The 22,416-nt window shown below is 33.0% G+C and overlaps 1 protein-coding gene across 4 annotated transcripts in view; it reads right to left on the bottom strand.

The window, feature by feature from the left end:
* Positions 1-3,578: 3,578 nt before the first annotated feature.
* The window catches only part of LOC106463282 (proteasome subunit beta type-5-like), a 31,906-nt gene continuing 13,068 nt past the window's right edge, over positions 3,579-22,416 (bottom strand). For 2 of the 4 annotated variants that reach the window (XR_002611457.1, XR_002611456.1), the window contains 4 exons: positions 12,116-12,215; positions 10,554-10,832; positions 8,968-9,172; positions 3,579-3,754 (listed from right to left, as the gene is read on the bottom strand). Coding sequence is in view for 2 of the 4 variants with exons in the window: in XM_022390726.1 (XP_022246434.1) it covers positions 9,032-9,172; positions 12,116-12,217; positions 18,211-18,320 (353 nt within the window). In the remaining 2 variants the exon portion in view is untranslated. Of the gene's footprint in view, positions 3,755-8,967; positions 9,173-10,553; positions 10,833-12,115; positions 12,218-18,210; positions 18,321-22,416 lie in introns of all 4 variants that reach the window. The other 2 variants (XM_022390727.1, XM_022390726.1) reach the window with 2 other exon arrangements.

Here is a 22,416-nt window from a genome sequence, read left to right as displayed (position 1 = left end):
TATATATATATATATATTAAGATATATTTTTTTTAAAAGTCATAAGACATTTTCAGAAAAGGATGGAGGTTGGGAATAACATATAGTAGAATTACTGCGGTGGTATTTGTTCTACCCTACGGATTTTTTAGAACTTTTAATGGCGGAGGATGGTAGGCATTAGTTAGTAGAAATATATATTTTTTGGGTGGCTTAATTTTATCTTATTTCTACTTTTGATTTTCTTACATCTTTTTAAAGGTAACTGCCTTCCCACAACTGGCTGCAGACTGTGATTGTTTGTTTCGTTTTTGAATTTCGCGCAAAGCTACACGAGGGCTATCTGCTCTAGCCGTCCCTAATTTAGCAGTGTAAGACTAGAGGAAAGGCAGTTAGTCATCACCACCCACCGCCAACTCTTTTACAAATGAATAGTGGGATTGAACATCACATTATAACGCCCCCACGGCTGAAAGGACGAGCATGTTTGGTGTGACGGGGATTCGAACCCGTGACCCACAGATTGCGAGTCGAGCGCTATAATCACCTGGCCATGCCGGGCCCATTAATGAAAGGAGTATGTTAACATTCACTTAAAGTTTATATTTAAAGTCAATTTTAAAGGTTCAGACCTATAATGGCACTGAGATAAAAAGAAAAGAGAGTGTAGCAGTTCAAGATCTAGCTTATTCTTCTATTAATAAAACAATACATCTTTATTAAGATTTATTCAGAAATATTTTTCAATATTTTTGTGAAAAAAAAACTCTTGTATGTTTGGTCAAGCTTCTATATCACCCATACTTAAGTGCCGAAGTAGATTGTTGAATAACACATTACAACTTTAGTCTAAATGACAAGTATGATATACACAGAATCCTTGTCTTTGCAGCGTGAAATTGTGTCCATCTTTAGCTCCAGCAGACATCAAAATGTGAGATTGATAAGAGGCCAGCTAGCTTATTCAGTGTGACATCACAAGTGCTAAGTAAATACATCTCAATGTTTGTGTTTAGAAATAAAAATTTTATTCTTGTTTTTCACTTTATTGCTATGTTTAACTTATTCTACTGGTAGCAAATATTTTCAAACCGTCTGTTGAAGACTTCATATTTGTGTCAGCTGAAATTTTACCTGTGATTACCACAACTACAATTCACATGTGTTTCTGCTCTGAACTATAACCAAGTCAAGAGCAGCTTTTGTGAGTTATACATGAATCATTTCTGAAACTGCTACAAGTATAAAAGATATGTGAAAAATAATATATGTAATGTAAGAAAAGAAATAAAAAATGCACTGCAGACGACACTCTGAGTCAAAATCAGTCCCAATGAAAAAATTATTTATTGTGAAAATATTTTTGTGAAGTAACAACAGTGGCATGTACGTGATAGTAGTTAGAAAACATTACTTGTCAGTAATCATCAGCTAACTTGAAAAATAAATTCAAAACATGTTACCATAGGATAAATATCTTAACCCGTGAACGTTTTGTTATCAAAGTGACAGACTAAAACCCTAGCTGCAAAAAACCAGCAATATGAAGAGAACAAATATCACTCTTTAATATTAAACTTTTAGTTGAAAAAGTAGAAATGTGGAAGAGATGAAGGAATCTTTACATGTAAAACGCTTTTCCAATAGAAATAAGCATTAACTTTCCTCTTTGACTCAAGTCTAGAAAAAAAATTAAATAAAACAATTTTTCATACCATTTCAACATATTTTACTTTTACATTTTGAGATGGTTGTATCTGTCTTTATATCTTCCTATTCTAGTAATACCTATAACGAGATTTTACATAATACTGAAATAACCTACCACCCATTATGTGATTGTTGCTTATCCCCTTAAGAGTAGAATATTGCCAAAAGTTGTCGCAATACTACTCATACGAGTATCACATTTAAATAACTTATTTACATTTAGATACTATTAAACAACTAATTGATGGTTCTAAAGTGAAAATGTTTATGCTTAAACAGATTCCTTAATCCAATAATATTTTCATTAGGTAAAGATAATGATGACTTTGTTTTGTGCCCTGCCCTCTTTTGTCAAAAAGATGTATTAGGTCTGCTTTTATTATATTTACTTAGTTCAGATAACTACCTGGTGCTAGAGGCAGCAGCCATCTTCTCACTTCTTTCTTTCACCTACTTCTTTGAGTCATGATTTTCTTTTATAACTTAAACTTTTGTTTTTAAAATTCTACAGACTATTAAATTTATTTAATTCTTGAATATAGTGATCAGTAGTTGAGCCAAATTCAGTTTAATTCTAAATGGCTAGTTATAACTATGAAATACACATCAGCTATAACTACTATACATATAAACATATTGTGACGATGGTGTACGTTGGTTAATTAAGCTATGTTGTCCTTCACCATCTAAATGTCATATACAAACACACCAAGCATTTTCTACCTCCTTATTTCTATTTTGTTTTTGATTAGCTACTTATTCTAATATATGAAGTATCTTCCAATGATAGTTCAGGTGATATCATGAGGTTACAGCCTCTGTTATGTTTGAATGAGAATGACCAGTCATTTGTTGTTTTTTTATTGTTAAGCAAAAAGCTACACAAATGGCCATCTGTATTGTGTCCACCAAGAGTATAAAATCCCAATTTTAGCTGTGACTAGTCGTGAGTAGCACTAATTGCTTTGAGTAAATCCAACATTAACTTTTGAGTAACAGATATTAGATTTAGACAATCTTAAAAGAAGTCCGTTTGGAGAATGAACAGTTCTGATCCAGTAAAAAATTACTGTTCTTTGTCAGCCAAGCAAGTATGCCCTGTATTTGTCATAATAGCAATTGTTTATTGTGTCCAGTCTCTTTATTTGGTTTTCATGAACTCCATTATTTAGGTAAATTCAGTACAACTGTGTAAGTTATCATATATCCTGTTAATTATCAGACCTGCTCTAAGTAAAAATCAGTTTAATATAAGTATATCATACATGTATATTACAACTTTGTGTCCAAAACAAGCTCAATTCAACCAACTCTGACTAGGTAAATAAGGTTTTCTTGTTTAAATATATAAACTGGGCTTTTATAAATCAAGAATGTTACAAAACAAACATGCAAGAACAACCTATAGTTTCTCCTATGATTATCTATGCAATTTTATTAAATCCAAAGTCATGTTTTAGTTAATTAAGAACTAATGTGCAATGGCCACGTGACACACACACAAATATATAAACTGGGCTTTTATAAATCAAGAATGTTACAAAACAAACATGCAAGAACAACCTATAGTTTCTCCTATGATTATCTATGCAATTTTATTAAATCCAAAGTCATGTTTTAGTTAATTAAGAACTAATGTGCAATGGATCTGTTCCCTCAACCCTGTTACATAAACACTTGCCTTCCTCATTAGGACTATATTTTTTATATATTTAGATGCTCCACAGAACTTTCCAATGTGAAGATGTGTAACACAGTGTACCTAACTTAGAAACTATAAAATATATTTATTCAGTGTGTTGTTATACATTGTAATAGCCAACTTATACATCTAGAGAATCATACTGCTGCATAAAATTAGGTAAAATAATTGATATGAACATTTGAGATTTAATATACTAGGTAATTTTATTGAACAAAAGTTGTTAATTATGGTTACAAATAAAGGAAAAAAGAATAATTTATTTCATTTCAGAGCTAAAAACTTCATCTTGATACTTGTAATGAAGATCCACACTATCTTGTTCACTGATTTTCTGCCACCCAGTCTCCTTCACATGATATACTATATGATAAAAAAAAAGATTACATGTTAATTCAAACTGATACTACTACACCAGAAACCATTCTATATTTCTCACTGAACTTTTACACTCATTTTCAAATCCTGCAAGAATAAGTTTAACATGTTCTTTGAGAACAAACACTGAAATTCATTGCTATTTTGCCAAAGAAACTTTTACATTAGTGTTGTATAATGATTTCACATGTATTACTTTTAACAGTTATTGAATTTGTACAAAACAACAGTAATTAGCAAGTCCAAGATCATATGAAGAAAGTAAACTATTACATTCAACATGTTGTCTGTGAAAGTATAATTACTTTATGGTTTGAATAACTAAAGTATTATAAACAACTTTTACAAATGCAACTTGTATATTTTTTATTCTATCAGTTATGGTGTAGTAAAACTGATAAAAATCAATTTTTGCAAGCATCTTCTCCAAATTGTACTTTTTGAAGTATTCATACTTAAACTAACTAACAAACAAAAAAATCCTATACTTGATAAAAGAATGAAGCAAATTTCACACCAAAATGCCTCCAAAGTGTCATAACTAAATATTCATCTGCATTAAATTTTATGTTTATTTCTTTGGTCTTACTAGTCTTGTTTTTTTTTAATTTATTTTGCTCATCTATACACAGTTGTGTTGATTTAAACTATAATCAAGTTATTCATTCCTCTCTATGAGTTATGTGTTAAACTTCTTGATACACGAGTTTTGTGTTTTGATAATCATCATGTCAAGGAATGAGTTTATCTTTTTCTATTTCCATTGTGAATTGTATTGTAGGATGTTGTCTGTTCAAGTGGTTCACGGATTCTTGAACATTGTCTGCAGCACATGACCATACTACAAATGTAGTGTCAACATTCCTGAGCCAAACCTTAGGGGATAAAGTTATTTGAGTGTTAAATCTGAAATGTTCCATGTCAAAGTTACCGAGTACTTGTGATATAGATGAACCTTCTTTAACATCCCAGCTTAGATCTAATTCATAATCTTCCAACAAATGTTTATAATCAACATAAAAAGCATATTCTTCTCTACATAAATCTTATACATGTTTTTTCTGTTTAGGTGCTGTAAACTATTAGTCTACAGGAATACCTGGTTTGTAGTGAGCATTTTTGCTGCTTCGAACAATAATGGAAAATTTTTAACCTATTTATAGCTTACTTAGAAACTTATTTGTGTTCTGAAATGCATATTTAAAAGCTACATGAACTGTTTTTTTGTAGTCTCAGAAGTTTGGGTGTTCAAAAAAAAACAGTTCATGTAGCTTTTAAAGTATACATTTCAGAACACAAATATATATTAGTCACTAGAATAAAGTGTCTCAAAGCTACTATAATGTATCCCAGTTTCTAAGTAAGCTATAAATAGGTGAAAAATTTTCCATTATTATTCGAAGCAGCAAAAATGCTCACCACAAACCAGGTATTCCTGTAGACTAATAGTTTACAGCACCTAAACAGAAAAAAGATATTGGATTTCTACTTGAGTACAAAAGGCTTGAGTACACAGTGAATAAAATAAATCCTTGTTTTTTATGTGTATTTTGACTTACTGTTATATTTTTTGTAACAATAATAATTAAACTGCTATAAAGTTAGGTGTAAGGTAACAACGAGTTGAAGTTGAGCATGTGACAAAGTGGCCAGACTTTGGTCAATCTCTAAGGAATTATGAGATTACAATAATCTAAAGTTATTAGAAAATGACTATAATGAGCAGGTAGAGTGACTGCCTTTCTAAGTTCAGCCAGTATGGAGACTACAAGACCTCCTATGGTTGTGAAATGTTATAATCCAATATAAGGGAAACAGATGCAAGTTCAGAAAGAAAGAGACCCATTCAGTATGGGTTTGAGAAAGGAATATAAAATAAGAGTTCAATAAAAGAAAAAAGAAGATTGGGAGATGCAAGAGAGAAAAACAAACCAAGAGATCTAACAGAAAAAAAGTAAGAAATACAATCTATTTCTTAATCTGTGTTATTGATTACTAGTAATAATGAGCAATTTGTTATGTTTACATTGGTATGACTCAATTTCTGATAGGAATAAGTACAATGTAAATAATGTTGATGGACAAAATGAAAATTGAAGTGTGGGTATATTACAATTGTGATAAACTTCTCAGCTTAGTCAAACACAACTTCAGTAAAATTTAATATCTAAAATTTCACAAGCTCCAACATGGAATGGAACATGGCACTCATGTCACATGCTGTTTATGTTAGCATTACATAAAACAACTAACGGTTCCCATTGTGACTGGTGGCTTTTGATGATAGGACTATTGCTTCAGTAGGTACAAAGCATAGCAATGAAACTATAAAATTAAAAGAAAACTGATGCTAAAGGGTTTTAACAATTGAAACTGTTAAGATAACAAATCAACACACCATCAGTGAAGAAGATATAAAATAGTATTATTCATTTTATTTCATATTTTTCAATATTTCACTGAACACTGATGATTCCAGTTAGTGTTTGAGCAGAGGAAATAAAATAAAATAGTTTTATAGAAAAAGTAGGAGGTTCTAGAGGTTATACAAATAAAATATTAAACCAGTAACATTAAAAGTATTTTCTATTCTTAGCATGAAAAATCACCATTCAAATCTTAGGGCAAAGAGTGATTATTTGAAGGTGTTAACTTTGAAATGTTCCTTGTAGAGGTTACCAAATACTGGTGATAGGGGTGAGCCCATGACTAGGCCTTCTTTTTCATTGGTAGTATTTATCTTCATGTCAGAAGTTGGTTGTGTTGAAAAGAAGGTTGCAAGTTCTGTTATCATGAGATTGTCAGTTGAATGCACTCCTTTAGAGTTCTATTATTTCCAAGCTGTTTACAGAGTATTTGTAGTGCACTAGATCTTGATATATTAGTGAAGAGGTTGGATACATCAAAGTTGATCATTGTCTCTTGTGAAGTTATCAAGGTTGCTTTTATATCTATAAAATGGGCTAAGTTCCTAACATATATAAAGATGTTTTACCTGTTGATGGGGATATTATACCTACAAGATATCTAATTAAGTAGTGAGTCTGTGCAGTTAACTCTGGAGTACAGACGGGGCAGCCTTGTGTGCGAGTTCCTAATAGACCATAGATTTGTGAAGTGGTGCTGTGGTGTTCTTTGATTATTTTTGTTCCAGTCTTTTTGATATTTATTGAGGAGTTTGTTAATTTTCTTCTCTGTGTGAGCAATTGGATTGGACTTGATCTTTGTGTAGTGGCTATATTGAACTACAGTTTCAAGTATTTCTCTTTTTTTTTTCAAACTTCTGAGGGCAGTTTTTTTTTTAATAAAGAGATTTTATGGTGAGTTTTTAATTTCTTGACTTTCTGGGCTGCTGATTTTATTTTGGTTCTTAATCATTTTCTTCTTCTTGTAGGCTGTAAATTGTGTCTTCTGTGAGTGCAGCTATATCTAAAGTGGGTCTTTTATCATTTGTTAGGGCAATGTTACGTCTCTTACTTAATATGCTTTCTTCACATTCTGTTAAGGATTGTTTACTTAAGTTCACTACAGTGCAGTTAGGTGTGTTTGTAGTGTAAAAAGGCTTCTTGTTTTGAAAATAAATGAGCAAATTGTGTTTCTTTATATGAATTTCTTTAGTACATGTGTATGTGTTGATATGAAGTTTGAATAGCCATGCACATCTTAATACAGCAAGCAACATAATTTATTATCTATCATCACATACAGCATTAAGATATTCTGTACCATGTGCTTACTTATATGGTGATAACTGATCCTATCTTGGAGCAAGGCTTTATCAAGTTTCTGAATTGATTTTGACATTGTGTGATGTTGACGGGTAATTTAACCACCTTAAGATCTTTTGGAATTATGTTGTTTACATTTTTGCTCAGTAAATTTAGCATAGAAGTCACAGCATAACCTGGATACTCCTCTTGAAAACATTCAAGTAGCCAGTTGATTCAAATTCTGAAATCAACTGATTGAATAATGTACAATATTTTCTATCCAAAAGACCCAGAATTGAATCTCAGCAACTAACAACACAAAAACAGTACTTCTGAGGATTACCCTGGAGACACCAACAGATTACTAATCAAAACATAAGATAACAAAGTAACTGTTAATTAGTAGCTGATTATTAAATTGTAAAAAAACAAGTAGGTGAAGAATAAATAAAAATTAGAACAAAATTAATTAATAGTTAATGATTAGACTAAGGTGATTGTATAGGCTACTAAAATTTGACAACAATAGATATCTCATCATCACAACCTTACCATAAAGACTTAACTGATGGCTCAGTAGTTCTAGAATTAATTTTCAGCATACTATCTTTTTTTAAAACATTCATTGGCATTTGTGTAATATTCAATGTTAAAAAACTCACAAGTTTTTAAAAACAACAATTATTTTACACACAATTCTAAAAATGAATGTTTCCAGTCTCAAAATTACAATGAAATACAAATAACTTAGTGTACAGGGAAAAAATAGTAAAAACCCAATATGACTGGAAAACAGTCTCATACACTATACATGTTTTGACGTATATTACTGCATCATAAGTAGGAACCAGAAATTAAAATGATTACTCACTAGTAATCAGATACAAGTAATATTACTACATGGAAAGTGAACATTTTAATTCAAGTTTTTATATGAGTTACATTTTTGGAAGTCATTCACCACTTAAGTTCAAGATTGACAAATGAAATTCTGTTTGGCAGCTAATAATCAACAAGGACTATTAATATTGCTACAAGTTAACGGTTATACACTATCCATAGTCAAAAATGCATAAAAATGTGAACTGAAATGTCATCTACAAGTTCAAAAGACATTTCAACAACTATTACCTGCATGCTAATTGTTGTTTTTTAAAGAAATAGTTATAATAATTTACATTCAATAAACAATGTTTTACAACACAAGTTCTGACAGAAGGTTTAAAAATTCCAGTACAGATTTCATGACTTTTTTCTGAGGAACTATGAACTAAATATATATATAAAATAAATACATATATATATATATTTACTTTACTCCAAATTATCACAATTTTTGAATAATATTTTTTGAAATAAAATAGTTTTAAATTAAGAGAAACATATTTTAAAATTGCTTTTAAAATTGAAACATTACCAGCTAATTAAGATTGCATATACTGTTCAATATTTCCACAAAAATTCTAAAACTTGTTTTTTTAAACTTACCTCGAATAATACCACCACTGTAAGCATCTCTGAAAGTGTCATGGTAGATGGCTCTGTGTCCCAGCTAATAAGCTTCCTCATCAGTCATACTATAGTCAAAATCTCTGTCTATTACACCATATGCATAGGTGGAGCCAGAACCAACAGAAAAACGATCACCAGGAAATCGATTGCCTTCACTGTCAACATAATATAAACCTGGTCCCTAACAGTAAACAACAGATAGATGTAACAATTATATTTGTGCCTTAAAACAAATGATAAGAGTGATGGCCAGAAAGTTTAATTTACATAAGTTAAGTGTTTACTGTGGTTGTATCTGTAAGAAAAAATTAGCTAACAGAGTTGATGTATTAATGAAGCATCTGAAACCTTGCATAATCTACCATTTACTTACAAATTATTAGTTATTGACTAAAAAAAAGTAACTTCAGAGTAACACAACCCTCTTTACTTATAAATTTATCTAGTAACAATGTGTTACAAGTTATAAATACCATACTCACACAGTTTAGATGTTTGGAAGTATTAGGAATATGTTCTTCCTTAACTTAATAATTACACTGCTGTGAAAGACAGAGAGAGAGCCTAACTTATAGCTGTAGATAATAGATTCACAACTATTAAAACATACTGAAGGAAATGATTAAACCTAAAAAATGGGAAAAACTGAGCCTATATATATATATCCTATATTGATTAATGTTGTGTGTCAATTTATTTTTTGTCTGTCTACAAACTATTCCTAAGCTTTTGAATTTAGCAGTACTCAGGATGACCCAGGTGGTGGTCTTCTTATTTATATGGTATAGTCTCTCTACCAAGAAGGTATTAAGAATGGCTAAAATATAACCTGAAAATCAACCAGGCATGATGGGGGTTTAGGAGCAGGTTTTGAGGGTCACTGAACCCAAATCTAGTATCGGGATCCTGAGGTTCTCACATTTGAAACTGTGTTTATAATCTCATTCACAAGCTAATAGCATGAGTGGGTGTCCTAATAGGATTTGATTTTTGGTACTGAACCCCCTTAGGGTAGCTATAGAAGTAGTTGGGGATAATGGAAGTGCTTGATCAGTACATGAGGGCCACTGTGAATTATAATGGGGAGGGTTTCGGAACCCTGAAGCAGAGAACAGCAATTTTACGATCTTCACTCAAACCTCAACAATTATAAGGACCTTTAACATGCTGCAAATTACTTGACTCAGGAGGTTGGTAAGCATGTAGCATTTTTACTGTGTGACAACACTTCTACTGATACAGCACTAATGAATTTTATCAGATTAGCCAAGAGACCTATAGTAAACAGAGATGTAAAAGGCAAATTAAAAGTGGATGGGCCCAAAGTTTATTTGGCTGAGTGAAGCAAGGGAATGTGCACCACAGGTGCACCCATTACAAGGGCTCACCTTAAGGACATGGAAACTCTTGTGTTCTGGATTAAATTTAATGCATTCTCCTGCTTTTCCTAAGAATTATTTTCTTAACTTTGATGCATATTAAACTGAGACAAATTGAAGAATGGGGACCCAAGTCCCCTCACTTCTTACACCACTGGTAAAGAAAGTTGATATTTTCCTTACCTGAAAATGTATTTCCAATAGATAATCACATCTGCATACAGTTTATCTGTCTTACTCAGCTCTTCCACATGTTCTGCCAAAGATATTTACATGCCACCAGCCTTGTGAAAACTCCCACCTAATTTCACATGAATTTGTGCCACTGCATGATGATGTCACCATGCAGCAAAACCCCTCCACCAATAGGAGGGTGACACACCTCCATGCACACTAACTCCCCCCAAGCATTTGCAACTCCTGAATCTTCATTCTTCATTGAGGCAAGTTAGAAATGTGCACCTGAAATGGGGATGATGGGTGGGAATGTATTTATTAGAAATACATTTTCAGGTAAGGAAAATAACTTCCAAATCAAATACATCTAACAATGTACATATAATTTGGTTTGATTCACTTTCTGAAAAGTGATGAAAGTTAAAGAAAGCAAATATTCAGAGGAATATTTTAACAGCCAATACCTTATAATACCATAATTCCAACCAAGATAAACTATATAAACTAGAGCTTCACGTCATATGAGATAAAAGAGTTTAACATTTTGATGTGACAATTTCCTGGGAAATTGGACTAAATCATTCAGCAATGAGATATGATTTTAAGGAAAACTATTACTGAAACTAGGAATCCATACCGAACTGTGTTATAAACAGTAGCCTGAAAAAAAATCAAAGCTCTGTTATTTCGATATAAAAGGGCATATCAAGCAATAGTATCCTTGATACACAGGAACATAGTCTGAAGAACAACTACCTGCAAGTTATTTTAAACTCTATGAAGAAAATTACATATGTTTGTAGGACATTCCTATAACTAAATCTTTACAAATGACCACTAATTATGTTACTGGTTGCATATTAGTAGTTAATTATGTGACTGTTAACTCTCTCAACATGGGGTTAGTTGAATTGACCACTTTGTAGTTGTTATAGTTTCCATACTATATTTTTAATAGATTATATGTATTTTCACAAAACTTGGCAGACTTTTAGAAACATTACATGTCATTTGTGCACAAAAAATCAGCTTTTCAATGAAGTATTTTTACTAAAGATTTGTCATTGAATATATCAAATCTTTTTTTTTCACTAGTTCAAGTGCAATGTGAATATTAAATTAAGATTAAAAATATTTTTCATTGTCTCAATAATCTCAAATTTCATTTGTGTAACCTCCAATACCCCCTAAATATAAAACTTTTTTATTTAAAACTTTATATTTTATCTGTTATTACCTCTACCCTAAAGATATCTTTGATTCTTCAGCCAGTAGACAAATTATCAAAGTATAATGAAAAGTTGTAACATCAGAAATAAAATGAGTGGCTGTGCCCTTTTTTCTTTAGTATTGATCAAGATGTTACAAAGTACTTCTTTTGAAAGTTTCAACTGTTAAACATTTTACACTTATTTTCTATGTTTATTTTACTGTCAACAACTGAAGTAGAAATACTCTGAAAATAAAGAAACAAATCACTGCTTGGGTCATTAGACTGTTTACATGACACAGAATTTTTCTATTACAGAATATTGAATATCTAAATATTTCACAAGTAAATTACTTACCATATACAATCCCATTCCTTTATAGTTGTACAAAATGTTGGATAGTAATTTTGATGCTGCTGCAACTGATATACGTTCTCTATTTCTTAGTTCATAAATTCTAGAGACAAAAAATTAAAAGAAAAAGTTACTATTTTGATAAAATGAGTTGAACATAAACAAGTGTTACAAAACACCAAAAACAAAATGCCTAATTTTGCTATAAAAATCCTGCAAGAACAGGTACACATTAAGAGTGTCTTCTTTGCTATGTCTACCTGTGTTATATTCACATGATGTCTTGTAATTACAATAAAAAAATAAAACAATGTTACTTCATAAACTGTATTGCAACATAATTGGGTATCAACCACTACTTATAATCAAATGTTTATTGAGTAATATTGGTTCACTGATGTGTATTTATGATGAAATATTTATTTTCATACTTATTTTATGTGACCAACAGTGGTGTTTCAATTAATAGTAGTGAATGGCCAGTAAAGTATTACAGACTTCATAAGTTTCAACCTGGTTTACTGTTAGAATAAGAAGACTGTAGAAATAAGCTATGAAAAATTTAAAATTTAAAAGAAAACTCAATAGCATATTGCTCAAAAACGTTTAAAAACATACATTTGAAAGATCATTGAAAATGGGGAGTTTCAAGTATAATAGCAGGAGAAAACATCTAAAAAAAATGTCCAAAAAAGAATTTCAAAATTATATAGATTCAATGCATCCCTACAAACAAAACAGAAATATCTGATGTATCGAAACAGAATTGGCATCAGAACTGTTCAAAGACAGTTGCAAAAGTAGCCTAACTGAAAGGTTGTAACCAAAAAGTTTAATATTTCAGGTCTTAATATTTAAATTTAACAAATGATCACAAAATTTGAAAAAATAAATCAGACAATGTTAAATGGACTGAAGAGACAAACACTGAACATTTTGGAAACTAGAAGAGTTTTTGTGCAAAAACAAAACTCTAAGAAATTTAATTGAGAAAGCAAACAGGAAACATGGAGGTGAGTCAATATTTATCTAATTGAAGAATGGAAAATATTATCAAAAGTTATAGTATAATGAAGGATAATATAATTATGTTTGTACATTATAGGCATTGGATTATGCTTAACCCCTTCCATGACTTACCAGATGCCCTCCATGTTTCAAAGAATATTTGCCCAAGTTAATTTGGGTAAACCATTTTTCTTGCCATTATTTTAATCGTTTGCCTAAACCTATTTGCATGTTGTGTATTATAATAGGCTATTAAAATTTAAAACCATGACTCTCTTTTCCAAAAAAAGCTTGACACAGAAGTTGTTAATTGGCCCTAAGTTTGAATTTTATCAGTATGATGATCCAAAAAATACTGTGCATGTTGTGTATTATAATAGGCTATTAAAATTTTAAACCATGACTCTTTTCCAAAAAAAGCTTGACACAGAAGTTGTTAATTGGCCCTAAGTTTGAATTTTATCAGTATGATGATCCAAAAAATACTGTGCTGTTGTTTAAGAGGTATAGTATTTCATGTAGAAGAAAAGAAATAGTTAGTAATATAAAAGTTATAAAACAGCCAACTCAAAATTCCAATGCTAGTCCATTTGGAAATTTAGGCACTAGCTGAAATGTTTCAAAAGAATAAGTCAACTCTGGAAGACTAATAGCAAAACTGATAAGAAACACTCACTCAGTCTCAAAAAATCATTATCATCCAAGCATGGTCGATTTTGTGACTTAGTTAAGGTTGGAGAAAGTTCTAGTCTCATCATACAATTTATATTCGAAACCAAACCTACTTATGCCTTATGTGACATTCAAACCAAAATAATACTTTTCCACACTTTCTTGAAAATAAGATTTGATATCTTGGACTCAAAAGTTTGACCAATATCATAGAGTTTTCAAAATTACTTTATATAAATTTTATATGTATCTAATAACCACCCCATACTAGGTTCTCAAAAATTTGAAAAGTCCTTTAATAAGCCTACAATGATCATTTAGAAATAAATCTTTTGCTGACTAATTTTCTTCAAACTTAATTTGTTCCTTCTAAGTAACTCATAATAAGTTGGACTCATGACAAATTAAGTAAACATACCATATACATAGTAAATGAAAACAATTATACACTGCTAAGAGATAAATACATGTGATTAACCTTTGTAGATTGAGGCTGTCAAATCAATAAACCTAGTCTTTTGGGTTTCACAGACAGGCTACTCAATGAAGCTGTATGGAAGTTCACACGAACTTTCTAAAAAATTTGTAGTTTTTGTAAAAAAAAAAAAACTTTGTTGAGAAACGCTGCATCAAAAAAAAACTTCATTTTGTCTTGTACTTTTTTTTTTTACTGAATACTCAAGACCTCTCAAATGTACTTAAGAGTTTAAATAATAAATAGCACACAACATTGAAATAGATGCACAATTAAAAACATTTTTTATTTGGGTCAATATATGGTCTCCAAAAAGTTTACATGTTTGTCAATTTATGGCATCCAAAATGTTCACTCTGCATGTTTCACTGTTTCAACATCATCACCAGGAGCAAAATTGCAAGGCATAATAGTGTCATATTTATACCTTTTTAGTGATTTATGTATAGTTTTATTATTTCTGGATAAATCTGAGTGGAGGTCCTGCCATATTCTTACACAGATATTTAACGGACTATCATCTCTATTTATTAATTCATGATCTTTTCTATACTTTATTATTTGCAAAGTTTCATGGATATTACTGGTTCTAAATACCCTTTGGTTGAGCCAATATTACTATTTTATCCCATAATATCTTATATATTTTGTACATGTTCTGCTATGGCTCAATTTTCAATCTTTTTATTTCTTACACATCCCTTATGTTCTGCTAATAGATACGTTAGATTATGTTTTATCTGTTCAATATATATACTTCCACATTCACATTTAATTTTATAAATTCCAGCTTTTTCCATTAACTGAATAGTATTGCCTAAAATTTATTTTGTCTTATCTATTGGTTTAAAGATATGGATTTTTCAATCCTATGGCCCCCAGCACCATTTTTAAATTTCTTTCTGTGTATGATATTGTTAACATTTCCTCAAATCAAAATGTATTTCCAATAATACACACCTCTTGTCACACCCTCCTGCCCTTTCTCCCCATTAAGAACCGGTGTTAGAGACTGCGAAATGGGTCAGTCTTGAAAAAGTGATAATATTATTTGAATGAAGTGCCAGGATAGAGGGCTCATTGATGTAGGTGGAGAGCATTACATGACAGTTATCTCCAAGGGCAATTAAGTGGGGAATAAAAGACTGGAGAAAGGGAGAAAAACTCAGACTAATGCTTAGATGGGCAAAGGAAGGAAACCCTGGCAGTCGAGTAATAGCTGTAGTATGAGAGGAAGTAGGCATTATTGGAAATACATTTTCGATTTAAGAAAATTTTAACTTTCATATTATTGATAGTAAAGTAGTTTGATTAAATTTTGAATGTGTTCCAAAACATACTTACCTCCTCTCCCACTACAGCTATTATTCGACAGAATAAGCAATATGGATCAATTTTGTACACCTCGTCAATGTAACTGGGAATAAATCCTGGGAAACTGAATGATCCCACTGAATAAAGTCATTGTCTAACATTCCTAAAAGCATTAAGGCAAGCAACAAAACCTTCAAGACCCTCACTGGACATAACAAATGATCAATATCTGATTGGTCATAGGAGTGAGAAATAGCGATCAAATGAATTGGTGAAAAGGATTTATCTCCTTCTCTGGCTGCCAATATCTTAGGGAAGAAGAACTGGTCTGAGAATGTAGGTAAAATGATAAACCATCCTGTGCACAATCAGTGCAAATCAACAATGTCTGTAGGCCAGCAGAAACAAAAAATAAACCTTCAGAGAAAGGTGATACATGGCACATGAGGTTATGGTCTCAAACGGGTATTGATTAAGGCGAATGTAATGTCACCCTAATATACCAGTTAGGTAACTGAAATGGTAGTTTGGGATAAAGGACCTAAAACAACATAAGGAAGTAGGAGAGTACTGGGGACTTAAAGAATTTTGTCTCAAGTATTGAAAGGTAGTTGATAACGCCCCCTTATACAAGACCATTGTGAAAGATACAAAACCCTTACCAAATAGCCAGGTTAAAAACCAAGATATGGTTGGCACTTATGATTGAAGTGGTTCAACCTCCTCTCAATATACCATTGCTGATATGTGTTCTCAATACACCATTGCCGATATATGTGCCATTCCTGTTGATGAAAAAATGTCCATTGTGGGACTAAGTAAAGACTGAGACAGATATATGGCAACCTTAGAAATTAAACCCCAATGCTATGCAAAGGACTGCATAACCTCCATTGAGATGGCCAAAGAGAAAGTGGAAGAAGTGGGCACTCCTGAAAATACCGCACAAGCAGAAACCAGGGTTTAGCTACCAATCCAGTACTGTCAATAAGACCCAACAATGGGTTGGAACGAATCATAGCTAATACCTCGGTAACATACAAGTCGGTGGGAAGGCCTAGAGTTGTAATTCCGTCCCAACCTGATGGAATGCTTCGATTGCCAAAGCCCAAAGGTGAGGTACTGGAGACCAAATTGCCAGTAGTTGAGTGTTCCAATGAATGGCCAACTCAACAGAAAAACCTCACTATGCAACATCTAATCTGTCGGGAGAATCTCTTTAGGTGGAGACAATTGATCTGCCCCCAAACTCATAACTCATAGAACATGGCAAGCTAGTAGGGTGATTTAATAAAAGTGGTCCTGAGAAAACAAAGAGCCCTGGACCAAGTGGCCTCTTGATGGGAAATGCAAGACACCACTGTAGAATTGTTGGAATGAAGCCTGATGATTTTCTCCTTAATTAGCCCAGACCATGAGATATCGCCCTTTGAACAGCAAGAAGGTCTAAAACACTGTGTACAGAATCCTCATCCATGCATAGACTGTGGGAATTCCTGACCACTGAGATATGCACCACATCCCTGAAGCGAGGCATCTATGAAGAGATGTATCTCTGGATGAGGTGGAACCCATATCTTAGTATTTTTCCAATTTAACCACCCCTTGAAATCAAAGAGAATGATCCTGAATATGGAAACTGGGGAATCCAGTGAATCGCTGTTCATAAACCATTGGTCTCATTAAGACTAATGAATGGAACTCTTGTGTGCTCATACCAAAGGAATGATGGAATCGAGTGAAGCCACATTCCCAAATGAAAAAGAATCATCTGCACACTGGGAGAAGGTGAGGTGAGAAAGAGTCAGATTTCCTTTAACATAGCTTGGAGCTGGATGGGAGTTGGCTGAGCCCAACTGAGACATGTGATGAAAAATATTCCCAGACTGATGATACATTGTGTTAGAGCAAGAATAGGTGACGCCTGTGTAGCCACAAAGAATATCAAAGAAGTTTATGGAAATGTTTTGAATGATCGTAAGTGTCAATGATGGTTCAGCAAATTTAGTTCAGGTGACTTTAGCCTTAAAAACTGTGATGGCAGGGACTGACATGTTGGGATTAATATTGATGCTATGAAGATGCTTGTTGAGTCTAACCCAAGGAAACACACTTGTGAAATGGCCTTGAAATTGCACGCCTCTCATGAAACAATATGTAAACATCTAAGGAATGTTGGAAACTCCACAATGAAAGTGTTTGGGTGCCTCGTGAATGCTCCGATGATCAGTGTTTCCAACATGTGAATGTTGCTTCATCTCTTCTAGCACATAATGCATGTGAACCAGAATTGTCATCAGTGATGAAAAATGGATTCTCTATGCAAATATTAAATGCCAAAAACAGTGGCTAGACAAAAACCACTTCTGACCCCAAAACCTGGACTCCATCTGCAGAAAGTGATGCTTTGCATTTGGTGGGACATCAAAGCAGTAATTCATTTTGAACTCCTCAATCCAGAGCGAATTGTCAATGCAGAGATCTATAGTCAACAACTGGAATGTTTAAATCAAGCCCTTCATCAGAAATGCCCTTCACGTGTCAATCAGAAAGGTGTTCTTCTTCTCCATGACAATGCACATCCACATGTGGTACATTTGATGTAACACAAGATTATGGAGTTGGGTTGGCATCTTTCTGATAACACTCTTTCCCAATATACACAATCTGCTGCACCTCCAGCCATTGTTCCCAACAAGTTGTCATTTATCTCAATAATCTTTTTTACTGTCTGAGAACCTACAAATGTTTCAAATGATAAAAATATACTCATATTAGAATATCATTTCATTTTAACAGCCTGTTTTACATTTTTAATTCTATATTAACTATTAACTCTTTCACTGCCATCAAAACAAATACTATGTGCACCTTTCTAGTGGAATTTGTACCATGGAAATTTACCACTTTCAGAAAAGTAAAGAAATATTACAATGTGTAGATTTGTTTTTGTTATTTTATTGTGTATTTAAAACTGAATCTAGCATTGGGAAAGTCACTGCAGTGAAATAACTATCTATATATTTCACATTTAAGAAATTAATCAAATTCAAACACTAACCCTTTAGAAAAGAAAATACTGCTCTCAAATGCAGTGAAAGCCATAAAATATTAACAATACATTAAAACAAAAACTTTATTATTTATTCAATTTCTGTCATAACCACAGAATAAAATAAATCCAGAATGTGATGAAAATAAAATCATCATTTCATTTTTAACAAAACATTCTGATATAAAATGGTTAGAACTGCAGGATAAAAAAGCAAAAAAAACAACAAGATATTGGTATAGTGTATATTTAACCTTAGACCTTACTCAATTTAAGAGAGCTGGACAATTACACTGATTAATGTCATATAAATTAATTTATTAATCAAATCTACAATTAAACTGATTCACCAAAATTACTGTCTCTCATTATTACCATTTTCAATCATTCAAATAATAGATTAATCAAAATTATTTTTATATCCAGTGTCACAAGAATAATCAAAAATTAATGTTTACAATTATTTTACAAATTAATTAATTGAAATTGCAATTAAAGTGAATGTCACAAAAGTAATCATGTAATAAAGATCAAAGTTTCCTATTATTACTATTTCTGACTATATTAACTACTGAAATATTACAATCATGTATAAAGCTACATAATGGGCTATCTGTACTCTGCAAATTTTGGCCTTCTAAGTTTCTTTTTACTTAAAATTTGTTCAACTTTAGTAAATTGGTGGGAGGGGGGAGGCAAAGTTACTAAATGTATCCGCCGTTGTCACCAATTTTGAACATCTAACTAGAGAGAGGGACAATTGTCTGACAGCACCCATCACAGACTTTTTTTCATTTTTGTATCTTTTAGAACTGCTGACTAGAGATAGAATAAAACTGTCTGGAAGAACCCAGAGCCAACCTTTTTTTTATTATTATTATTGTTATAGGAACACTGTACTAATTGATCAACTGAATGTAATTGATCAACGGGGCCATCGATTGATCTAGCAGTAAAGTATCACTAACATATCATCTATACTCAATTACAAACTCATTAATTAAATTTTGTACTAAAAACTATTCTAAACTTTATGAAAAACTATAATGCTTTGCAAACTTATAATTTAGAAAATTAAAGCTGGTAAACAACAGCAGACCTTTGTATCACAATTTTTGGTAAAGGGGGTTCCACACAGAATTTATACATAGAAGATCTAAACATCAGAATAAGTGGTATGGACTGATTCATAACTCATCATGAAAGTTAACATTTTCCTTGTCTGAAAATTATTTTCAATAGATACTTACCTTTCTGCACACATTTCCCTTTGAGATTTTGCACACGCCACTAGCCTTGAGCTATCTTTTGCCTAAGACACGTTTTAAAGTGAATTGTACCAGTGTAATAATCAAATGACCGTAGCTCTTCACCAGTAGGAGGGAAACATTCTCAATATGCAGTAGATCCCCATAAGCACTTGCAGTCAAAATTAACTTTATTTTTAGATGAGGCAAGAATAATTTGCATGGTAGTGGGGAGGAAGGATAGATAGGAAGCTGTGTAGAACAGAGATAAGGATCTATCAAAAATGCATTTTCAGGTAATAAAAAATGTTAGTTTCCAAATAAATATACTTACTTCTCTGCATACGATGGCTAGAATCTCACACTGATGTGATAGAGGGGCAAGTACAAAAATCCAGATGAGTTCCCTTCAGAGAATGCGACTAAAGGGGAAAATCAATGGAGTGTGACACCCTCTAATGGAGCTTACTAGCAGGGTAGCACTTGTGGGAGATGGCATCCATCTCTGCAGGATATATGTCTTACCCACATGAAAGTATGACAGAAGGCAAAGAAGCCAATTGGTCACATGGATTGGTAGAAAAGCACATGACCAGTGATCAGACCAGTTGAGCAAAAGAATCAGACAAGAGGAATAGTGAATGAGGAAGGACAAGAAAAATATGGAAAAAAAAGGTAGTCAACAAGGCTGCTCAATACCACACTATGGTAGAAACTGACAATTCTCAGTCAAATAGCTAGGTAAAGAAAGCTGAAAGGTGAACAACAGTAGGACAACCTAGTAGAAGAAAGTGATGGATGGATCAGCATAAAAAAAACACACCACTATCATTGAAAGACCAAGAGAGTAGAATGGCAACACAAACAAGATAAAAGGGCTAGTCAGTCAGAGAAATCTAATCAACAAGATAAATCCCACATGTTGAGACAAGGAGACAATATTCCGGGGTGAAAGGGAGATGTATGAGATTGCAGTAATAGTGAATAGGAACAAGGCAGAGGAAGAGATGCCATGGACACCAGTTTGGTGAAGAAGAGGAAAGCAAGGATGACTAAGTCAAAAGAGGGCTCCCAACAGGACCCAACAAAGAATGTCATGAAACAAAGCTAAGACAAATGGGAGAAGACAAAGAGCATACAGAAAGAGATGATACCAGTCCTGGCTGAAAGCATCTATTGCTAGAGCCAATGGATGAGGTACCAGGAACCAGAAGAGGGGAACTTGGAATGGAGAGGAGTGGCAAAGGGAATGATCATTAGTGTGCCAAAAGAGATCCACTGAAAGACCTGAGGATAGAGTGACCACTCCAAAGGAAGAATCCTGTCTAGTCAAGTGAAACAATTCACCACCAAGTTCAAAGCCTCAGAAAATAGCAGACAGTTATATAAACCTGATGCAAGTTGGCCCAAAACAGAAAGCCCAATGTGCAAAAGCAATAGTCTCTGGAGTGAGACCTACTTTGATGATTGATATAGAAACTGGCTGTAGAATTGTCAGAGTGAATGATAACCAAATGATCCACACTGTAAGGTAGAAAATATGAACATGCCTGATGGGTAACCAAGAGTTCCAGAAAATTGATGTGGAAAGTAATCTCCATAAGAGAACAACCCCTGAGGCTGAGAATCATCCAGAGATTAACCCCAACCCATAAGAGAAGTATCTGTGAATAAACTAAGATATAGATGCAAGAGCAGCAGTGGAATGTTGACTGTAGTGTTAGTACAATTTAGCCACCAAGAGAGATCCTTGAGAAAAGGAGGCAGAAGCATCACAAGAGAGGACAGAAAATTGCAGGAGATATTCCATTGGTCACTCAAAGTTCACTGACAAAGCCTCATGTGAGCACGGTCTAAAGAAACAAGATGTCCAAGGAACACAAGAGCCCTCAAAAGAGATAGAACCTCTCATGTAGGAAATATACAAGTGGCAAGAGTCGAGGCGGATAGATGCTCCATGCCTCACAGATGAATGGGGGAAGGCTGAGCCCAACTGAGTTAAAAATTGAAGAAAACTCCACGTTGGATCAAGTATTAGAAGGTTTGATTAGCCAACTCATTTGAGCAGCTTCTTGGAGGAGAAGTGATGTGGCCAAAAAAGTGGTTTTACAAGAAGAGGCGAGACGGGGCCAGTCATCCATGTAATAATTGAAACTAAGTCCAAAACTGTGCATATGGTGAGCAAATGCCCCCATGATTTGGTTGAATACATAAGAAGTCAAAGCAACATTGAAGTGAAGAGCTTGAAAATAGAACATCAGATCCTGGTAAATGAATTAAAGAAAAGAACGGGAGGATGAGGCAAATGTAATATATAGAAAGGCATCCAAGAAGTTGACCTTGGTTATCCAGTCCAGATGAAAAAACCCAATGGAGAGGATGAAACCACTCCATCCTTAACCAAGGAATCACAAGATAATGGTTAAGAGAAGAAAGACCAGTGTCAGCTTGGACATGTATATCTGGATAAAAGGGAAAACCAAATTATACTCAGCATGAGGGTCATGTAGTAATAAGCAGGAGGAATTAAAAGGTG

Source organism: Limulus polyphemus, unplaced genomic scaffold (genome assembly GCF_000517525.1).
Source record: "Limulus polyphemus unplaced genomic scaffold, Limulus_polyphemus-2.1.2 Scaffold1368, whole genome shotgun sequence".
Classification (NCBI taxonomy): domain Eukaryota; kingdom Metazoa; phylum Arthropoda; class Merostomata; order Xiphosura; family Limulidae; genus Limulus; species Limulus polyphemus.
This window is presented reverse-complemented; position numbering and strand designations above follow the sequence as displayed.